The following is a 9080-nucleotide window of genomic DNA, read 5'->3' as shown; positions in this document are numbered from 1 at the left end:
ACCTAAGTTATATTTCCAGGAAAGTGATATTAGTCCAGAGCAGTTTCAACAGTAATTGGCAATAAAGAATTATAGAACCTGGTTTAAGAAATTTACCTGGACAGAAGAGAAGGGACCCCTATTATATTTTGAAAATCGAGGGGTCCTCAAGGGAACTGTTCGGGATTGATGGGTGGACATCGACGCGACCAAAGTGATTCTCATGTACCTCTTAGACAGTGTATCGAGTTTCAACAATGTATTTCAAATAATAGTCAAGATCAGATTCGGCTGCCCACAGAAATATCGTTGAACATCGTCGAGCCGCTGCCTAATGGAACTGTTAGTTCTATATCCTCAAACGATTTACCAGTTCATCGCAATGACTGCATTTTTCATCGACAACGAAGAGTTAGTGATTTTTTGAATTGGTATTCATTTATTCATTTAAATGAAACCTAGAGAATTTTGTTTTGAAGCGGTCGTAACCATAAACCGTGTTGGTTAACCATGTTAACAAAACCAAATAAAAAGTAAATGATGCTATTTGCTATTTTGAGAAAGAATAGACGTTATTTCCTTGCTTTTCTTTATCTTTCAAGTTAAGTTAGAAAAGGGAGTGAAATTATGTACGTATTAAAAACAGCCATGCTCCAAGAAATCATGAAGCACTAGCTAAGAGAATAATTTGGTTAATCAAGTAATTTAATAATAAGGACAATTAAATTATTTAGAAACAGGCAAATTATTGCGAAAATAATAAGTCATAGCTATCCTTTTGTTTCTTAATGTCTTGATTTTTCTTTTTATTGCTTGATTATTTCCTAAAGATCTTGTCGTTGTAGTTCATTCTAGTGACATCTAATGTTATTCTCTTGAGGATGCGTTATTTCTGCACATGATGGCATATGATATTATTTTCTACTTGAGTGTAAATTTCATGGAATATGCAGCAAATTGTCCTTAAAGTGCGAGAAAGTTATTTATAGGACCAGTTCCTAGTTTCTAATGCATTTTTATTGTCTGAGGAGTACAGATTGTTAGACGGACAGCCACGTAACTAGTATGGCATGAAATCACAAATTTCTAAACTAGTTTACAATTAGAACTTCAAAAAATATGATATGTTCAAACTGAAATTCAAGTTTTGTACCAGTTGAAGTTTGAAAGAATTCATACGAAGAGTTACTGTAGCTGTTGTTGATGACGTATATGTGAAAGATGAGCAAACGTCACTTCCACCATTGCTGATTTTCTCTGCGGTGCATAACGTTTTCGTTGTCATTATTATTGTTGCTTGATGAGAGTTGGTTTCGTTATTGAATGCTGCGATTTTCTGACAACTACAGCTTCTACTCGAAATGTGTTGTCGCAATAGTGAACAAATTTTTATCAATTTTCAAACATTTCGTTTAAGTTGTTGTGCCACGAAAAATAAAGTAGACTTATTTGGTGAGAAAGAAACTTTTGAATTCTCAATTGCAGAGTTACGCAGAAGTTACATAATGAGGATATATTTATCGATTAATTCACGTTTTCTGCTGAATGCAAATAGATTATGTAAATAACTTTGTTTTCATGATGCATGAATTTAATAGTGAACCTAACTAGTAGCTGTCAAATAATATTTCCTGCATCTGGATTTCTAAATGACATCTCTATGGGACTCTTATTTTATAAATTTTGGCAATATTGAGATGTGAAAAATTAACGATAGAGTTCTTAAGAGTAATTTTTTTTTCTTTTGAATTTCATTTCACGGAATAATTTTCAAGACTTTACATGTGTACTTTAATATAGAAATATAGAGTACAAATCAAAACAGAATTATATTTGATATTCATAAAATGAGGTTGTTTGTTTTGTTTTGTTTTTTTTTATCTCGTGTGTGTGTGTGTTAAATTTAAGAGTCAATGAAATCTTTGAGGCAGTAGGGTGCTTACGAGGTTCAATAAAAGACATTAGACAGCGCACTCCGAAGCTCGTTTTTCCGTCGGAAAAACGACTGCGAACATAAAATGCTACCATTGCCATCACTATCGTTCTTATCGCCATATCGGAACTTTATCCCAAGCACTGATTTAGTATAAAATAGGTATACTTGGATTGTCCTTATTGCTTATCCTTATTGTTTTAGCGCTGTTCGATTTCCAGAGGTTGCATTATTTTGTAGGAAATTTACTCTTCATTTGCATTTGTTTTCATATTAGCAGCTTCTCCCCTTTCTCTTTCTTCGATCTAGCATATTCGAATGCTTCTTATTCAATTTATATGCTTTATCAAAAAACTTTTAATAATAAAATCAAGTCGTAATTGTGGTGATTCCAGTGTTACTAATTGTTTTTATCGCAGATTATTCAAAAAAGAATTTATCACGGGTGGTGTGATACTATGATGATTACTGCTATGCGTAAGCAGCAGCATTCGGCACAAATCCTCTTGGCAAGTTCTTGAATGTTTATAAGGTTCTCCTGTTTTAGAATTTATTCCGTAGGTCACCCAAGTATTTTCTCCTGTTATACTTATTATTTCTTTTTCCCTTAAGGAACGTAGAAGCACCTTCAACTTTCATAAAGTTGAGCTTGCTGCTGGTAGGTAATATATTTAATTGTTTGTTGAGCATGTTCGAAATATGCAAAAATACACATACTTCTGTCTGTTTTGAGAGATGAGGAAGGGATTTGTTATTTATTATCTGGTTGTTGGTTCTTCTTTAGAAATTTGTTTCAGAGATCTTCATTATTTGTTTGTTTTATCCATATTGGGGAGCTTAAACTTTAAATTTTTAGTCAGGTTATTAACATCACCACAGTAATCTATCTCCCAATTGACATGTTATACTATTCGCATTGTGATACACCTTACTTCCTTATCTCTACTCATTACGCAGTAACGCTGATCTATTTCTCTCCCTTTGCGAAATGTTTCATGTTCCATTTCCTGATCTTTGAACTGAAACTAGAATTGTTTTCATCAGTTTAGTAGTAATTGGTATTTCTTCTTCGATTATAATTTGTTATCAAATCGCTATCCATTATGAATGGTACTTTTTAGCTACAAAATTTTGTCCTTTTTTAGTTCTTTTCTTTTCCCAGTCATCGATTAATATAATTCATTTGTTCTGCTTCTCGTGCAGCTTCCTATAGTTACCCATTTGTTTTCTCGAAGAATGTGGATTATGTGGTGTCTAGCAGAGAGATCAATTTTTTGAAGATTAGGTACAGTGCTTGTTGCATTTCTTGCTTTATTATTTTTATGTTGCATGCTTTTTTATTATTTAGCTGTAAAAAAGTGTGCTTTGTTATGTCTAGTTTTCATTTATTCTTTTTCTTTGCTCCTTGGATAAAAATCTGAATGTACTTATTCTAATGCTTGGGATGCTTAAGTTACTATACTTATTTTGATTATACACGACTACTACAGAAAATCTTTTCCTAATTAAACTTATACTTGAGAAAATAAAGTGTTTGTGTTTTTATTCAAACGAATAAGACGTTTTTTGCATGGAACTTGCAGATTATATGAAAATTTTTCTGCAGGCCAACTTTTAATATCTTCCCAATATATTTTATGATGGATAAAATTTTCTTCGACATGTGTGTGAGATTTGCAGTGAGTCGCAATATATTAAATTTTGAAGATATCAGGAAAGATGCTGTCAGTAAATCTTATATTTAAGGGATCATTATAAACTTTAATTTGAAGTATTTCAGAATCGTGATTACATTTTTTTTTTCCAGATATGGCAAAAGGAAGCACTGAAAACGTGTGCTGCGTTTGTTTGTTTGTTAATATCGGCATTCCTCAATTTTTTCCTGCTCACTGTGATTCACGACATAGTACCGAGAGAACCTCTGCCAGACCTCGTTTTTATGCTGATACCACAGCAGAGATGGGCTTGGGTTGTCGGAGACATATTTTCCACTTTGAAGTTAGTTTTCTGTTTAATCCTTCTTATTAATGAAGAAAATGGATATCCACGTATTGGAAAAAAGCAGTGCGAAAATTCAACATATTTTATAAGTTCTGAGCAAACCAAAGAGATTTTGTCCCATGTTCAGTCCTCGAAGTTTGGGCGGAATAAACTTTTACAGTTGACCATTATCGTCACTACCACAGTTTTCCAGTCATTAATTTTAAACCACCTGTTTTCCTTCCTGTTCTAAATTTACCTTAATTTACTGATTACTATGTTTTTCTTTCCAGTGCTATACTTGGTTTCACGTGTGTTCTGTTGCATAAGAAACGGTTAATAGTATTTCGTCGTGTGCTATTACTTGGAGGAATTATGTACGGTTTGCGAGCGGTAGTTCTTGGATTAACGTTTTTACCGCCATCATTTCAAAACCGTGACGAAATATGCTTACCGCAAGTTAATAGAACTGCCATGTATGCTACGGAAATAACAACAAGGTAGCGATTACTCATTCAATTTAACTTGATATTGTTTCTGTGAGACTATTGCCCTATATAATTTCAGTTTAGATATAGTCGTGTCATAGTTTTTGTCGTTAAGGGCTAGATTTATGATGTCAGAAATGGATCTTTTGAATTAAGTATTTTTGCTCTCCTTTGTGAGTTTCAATTTCATGTTTGGGAATTCCAGTAACACTGTTAGCTGAAATATATTCTGCATATGGTGGCGTCGTGGTAATACACCATCATGAAAGTATGTTCATGAAAACCTGGTTCTCTTATTGGTCTTGAATGGCCGCAGAGAAACCAGCATTGTTGTTACAATATTATCGCAATATGCTAAGCTCTCTGCTAGCTACCACAAGTTATTTGTTTTTTGTTTCGTTGTAAATTTCAGGTTCGTAACATATGTTGTAACATTAGGTCTAACTTCGGGTCAAGATAAAATTCTCTGTGGTGATCTCATGTTCAGCGGTCACACCGTTGTGTTAACGATTATGTATTTCACCCTACTTCAGTATACACCAAGGAAATTGGTCTATTTGCGGTCAGTATTTTGAATTCTTAATGGAAGACAACAATAATGCCGACACAGCTTTGAAATATATTGTAAAGTTGAAAATTTGTGACAAAGGTCTTATAGATACATCGCAGCACCATTAACATACATTGGAATAGCAGCACTTGTTATTTCGGGCGGTCATTATACAATGGATGTTCTAATAGCTTACTGGCTAACCAGTCATATTTTCTATGCTTACCACCAGGTTTTCGCAATGCCAAGGTTTGTTTTGGTATCCTTTCGCAAAAATTTAAACAAACTTTTTTCTTTGACTTCTTTGTAGGCAGATCCAATTTAGTAATGTTTGAAGGTTGAGAGAGATACATGTGCTGGAAGTGATTGGTAAATTCAGCTTTTTACTTTTTTTCTCTGTTTGCAGTGGTTTTGTGAACTCTGAGTTGTTTTTTGGCAATTGAGATTGTACCTGTAAGCTTTAAATTGTTTTTTGAGAGTAGGATCTGGGAGTTCTATAATTTTGACATTCTCAAATTTTTCAGGGTGGAAAGGACTAGGGCGCCTCTTTCTCATTTATGGTGGTTTTGGTTATGTTATTGGTTTGAAAGTGATGTACCTGATGGTGCATTACGGAACGAATGGGATTGGCCATTACCGGGTCCAGCCTGCGTGCATCATTTTGTTCAACGAATAAGCGATAAATTACAATAGTAGACGGTCACTGCTGAGCTTTATGTTGAAAAGTTCCAAAATTCTTCTGTTTTTTGTTTGCTTTTTTGCACAATCTATTTATTCTGCATTTTGAAAACAATTTTTTTCTTGTGATAGGTTTGTCATTTTCACCACAACTTTAAGGAAGCCAAAAATTGACAGTTTTCTCCATTCCCAAAAATTTCTGAATTAGTGAAATTTCAGTTTTTTTGCTTGAAATTCCGTAAAAGTACGGTTTATATTCCAAAGATATTTTCTCTTACCTCCATCTACTGTTGAACATTTTGGATAATTCGAGCAAAATGCATCACTCACCCAATCATTTTTGTATTACTCATAATTTTTATTTTTCATTACTTGTGACAAAATATTGGTCTTGGAAAAAAGTCTTTATGCAGTAGATACTGCTTTCACAATAATTTAGTCGTTGAAGTTCCACCATCACTACTTATTAACAGGTGTAGCTATTCTGTTCGTTTCTTTTTCCCTCTTTTTTTTGATTGTATCTGTCTTTGTGCATTATTTTTGCACATATTTTCAATATTACGTGTTCTGCTACTCGAAATTTCAGGTATAATTCAGAACTTCGACGTCTGCGATAAGCAAAATCCGGTGGTAGTTGGGGGAGCCATATACCGTATTTATACGTCAGACTTTGTGAAGATCTTTTCCAGAGACTGTCAAAGTTCCGGAGTTCTGTGTTGCATAAAAGAAATCATATTTGTAAGATATTTTTTGTTGGTGTAGTTGTCTGTATATTTATTAGAAGCTTTTTTTTAATCGTTTAATTTATTATTGAAATTTTGAAGCTTACTGAATCTGTTTTTCCGAAATCTTGTTTACATTGTTTCTTTGGTCCAGTAATGTTATGGACCTTTTATTTCTGTCTTTGGTATGATGCAACATATGTCCACCAATAGCTAAAAGAGCATGATTTAAGCGTACTTTAGAGCGTTTCTTGTATTGTTGTACGTTTCATCAACTCAGTTGTATCTTCACTTTTTAAAATGTTCTGGTACATAGAAATATCAGGCTATTCCAGTTGCGTTTTCTTCTGAGCAGTGGAATGAAATATTGTTTATTCATAGTATTCTGATAGGACGTTGTCGTTGTTATTAATTTGCTGCTCATTTTGTAAAAAGTAGTGAGTTTATTCAAAAGGCTCTGTGCTTGCCATTTATCTGTCCCAATACATAAAGAATCTCTCGATTGTTCTTAAATTTTATCTCTTCCTCTTTTCATTATTTTCGTTCTTCCGAAAATACTTAGTGCATCTTTTCTCCTCTTTTAAAATAATCTAACAATCTGTGTTTCCTCTGCATATTAACTCACTTTTCAGACAGTGATAACTTCATAAAAGATAACGTTTAATGTAGAGTTTCACTTGCAACCTCCACTATTCAAGACTTGGGAAATGTACATTATAGATTTAACAGTTAGGAACTCAAAGAGCTCCTTGATACTGTTAGATTAGAAGACCAAACTGACACTTTTTTTACTGACACTTTTAATAGAAATGAGATACTGACACTTTTAATAGAAATGAGATTATGATATTACCACGTGCTTCTTAACGAGATTGTTAACACATTCAGGACCGGCGAGAATAACTGGGCATAATTTAACCGTTTAGAATTCCTTACCGAGGATTTCATAAGTTCTACGTCCCAACTTCATCGCGTATTCTGCGCAGGCATCTCGTACTTGGTCGTAGTCTGTTTCGTATTCTACTAAAAAGCTAAAATTAATTAGTCTAAGTGACTATGCAAGCTACAAGTTGCCGGGTTGTACCACCTCAGAGACGTCTGAGATTCCTGTTGCATAATATGGGATTCGATTTCATTGTGTCCCACCTTGTCAACTATGCCACAACAGCATAAGATGTGCTGTTATCATTGTTATCAACCGAAATCCATCGGTGGTATGGGTCCTTTTCGACGGTTATTTTGTGGGGGGGGAGGGCTATAGGGTAGGCGCTGGCGCTTATGGCATATTTGTCTCCGGCTGGAAGACTCTTCATATTTTCAGACTTGCTGTTTTTCTGCACGTTTCATTAAATGCGTGGGACACGGATATAGTGAGATTTCGTCAGTCGTACCAAATGCTGAAAGTATGACAAAATTTTTTTAGATAACTGTGCTTGGAGATGTGATTTTCTTTTTTGAAAGCTTCATTTGAACGTGATGTTTGAGGTTGAAGCTTTGAGAGATTCGCGGGAATTCTCGGAATCTCGTTTCGGTGAGGTAAGTGCAGTACAAGGAACAACTACTGGAAAGGTAATTACCACCTTCCAGTTTTGCATATATTTGTTAGTTCAGGTTATCTCAAACAGCCTTATGAACAAACGGTCGGTGTAGCAGAGTTGCTATGAGTTACAAGCGGGGTTTTTCCTAGGTCTCAAAGTTTTCTACAATTTGGTATGATTAAATTGGGTGTACAGTGAAAAGAGGGCCCATCATTTTAGAGTAAAAGCTTGATTAATATAGGTTTAATCTGTGCCTAATAAAGTCTAGTTTATGCCTTATCTTTGTTTAAAGTGACTCTATAATTGTTTATTGGACATCAAGCACGTAGCTGATGCCCGACTTACATTCAGAAGTTACAGAGAATTTGTTTAGAATAATCGTTATCGATCTAATAATTTGGAGATGATCATTCTGTTATCATCTTGCAGGAAACAATTCTGGCCAACTTAGGACCTCTCGCAGATCTGGTAGATCAGTATGCCAGCGTATGTAATGAAGTTATATCACTCTTTGCACATGTCATCTTGCGGTTATTTGAAACAATTAATAATGTCGGGTCGCCGTTGGAAGTCTTTACAAGTTCTTGTTCCTTTTTACTTGCTTTACTCTATTCGGTCTTTCACCTTCTCATTTATGAAGTCACTTGTCTAATAGCCTGGCCGTTCCGGAGTTTGATAAATTTGTTAATCTCTCATCCATTCATATTAACAGTGACTTCCTTAATTTCGATCCTAAGTTGTACTGCACTTATTATTATCATTAAGCAAATTTCTATTGTCCAAGTTGGCAGTGCTTCGATACGATTTATTGCTCCGAATTGTCGACGCTTCACTCATATCATTTTTCTGTATTTGTACCCATTAATTGCCACTGTGCTACATTCACTACTTCTGCCGGTGAGATTTTTATGCGATCTATGCATCAGTTTTATTGGGATGATTCCAGTTTCCAGATCGAGACATCTGAGAAGATATTCCTTGAATTGTGGTGCTGAGGATTTAAGCCGGATTACTTGTTGTATTTGTTTCATTCATGAGAAATCTATCTTACTGCAGCCCTGTAATCACATTTGTGTATGTGCTTATTGTGTTGAGGAATTGTTGGAGACCTACGAGGAACCATTATGTCCGCTGTGTCGCTCCGTCATTACATCATATGTTGATGTCTATATTTAGGTGTAGAATAAACACTGGAATGGGACTGGAACTATT

The 9080-nt window shown here is 34.6% G+C and overlaps 2 protein-coding genes across 3 annotated transcripts; both read left to right on the top strand.

Moving 5' to 3' along the window:
* The first annotated feature begins 11 nt into the window (after positions 1 to 11).
* Positions 12 to 5798, top strand: LOAG_10106. Of its 2 annotated transcripts, none has more exons than XM_003145633.2 (6): positions 12 to 390; positions 3720 to 3910; positions 4186 to 4392; positions 4793 to 4942; positions 5039 to 5179; positions 5455 to 5798. In XM_003145633.2, exons 1-6 carry the CDS (start codon positions 169 to 171, stop codon positions 5621 to 5623), a joined length of 1080 nt encoding a protein of 359 aa, XP_003145681.1. In that variant the 5' UTR covers positions 12 to 168; the 3' UTR covers positions 5624 to 5798. The 2 variants fall into 2 exon arrangements, with proteins under 2 accessions (XP_003145681.1, XP_020307197.1); XM_020448089.1 differs by lacking the exon at positions 12 to 390 and adding an exon at positions 2330 to 2421.
* Positions 5799 to 7806: 2008 nt separating this feature from the next.
* Positions 7807 to 9044, top strand: LOAG_10104 (hypothetical protein; the record flags this gene model as incomplete). Its single annotated transcript, XM_003145632.1, has 3 exons — positions 7807 to 7899; positions 8298 to 8398; positions 8822 to 9044. The coding sequence occupies 3 exons, from the start codon at positions 7807 to 7809 to the stop codon at positions 9042 to 9044; spliced, it is 417 nt and encodes a 138-aa protein (XP_003145680.1).
* Positions 9045 to 9080: the final 36 nt, after the last annotated feature.

Source organism: Loa loa (assembly GCF_000183805.2).
Source record: "Loa loa unplaced genomic scaffold supercont3.11, whole genome shotgun sequence".
Taxonomy (NCBI): domain Eukaryota; kingdom Metazoa; phylum Nematoda; class Chromadorea; order Rhabditida; family Onchocercidae; genus Loa; species Loa loa.
Note: the sequence above shows the minus strand (reverse complement) of the source record. Positions and strands in the feature narration are given on the sequence as shown.

Coding starts and splice junctions, on each gene's coding strand:
- LOAG_10106 (XM_003145633.2), top strand. CDS start 169: ATGGGTGGACATCGACGCGACCAAAGTGATTCTCATGTACCTCTTAGA. Junction 4,943..5,038: donor AGGAAATTGGTCTATTTGCG/GTCAGTATTTTG, acceptor AAGGTCTTATAG/ATACATCGCAGCACCATTAA. Junction 5,180..5,454: donor CAGGTTTTCGCAATGCCAAG/GTTTGTTTTGGT, acceptor CAAATTTTTCAG/GGTGGAAAGGACTAGGGCGC.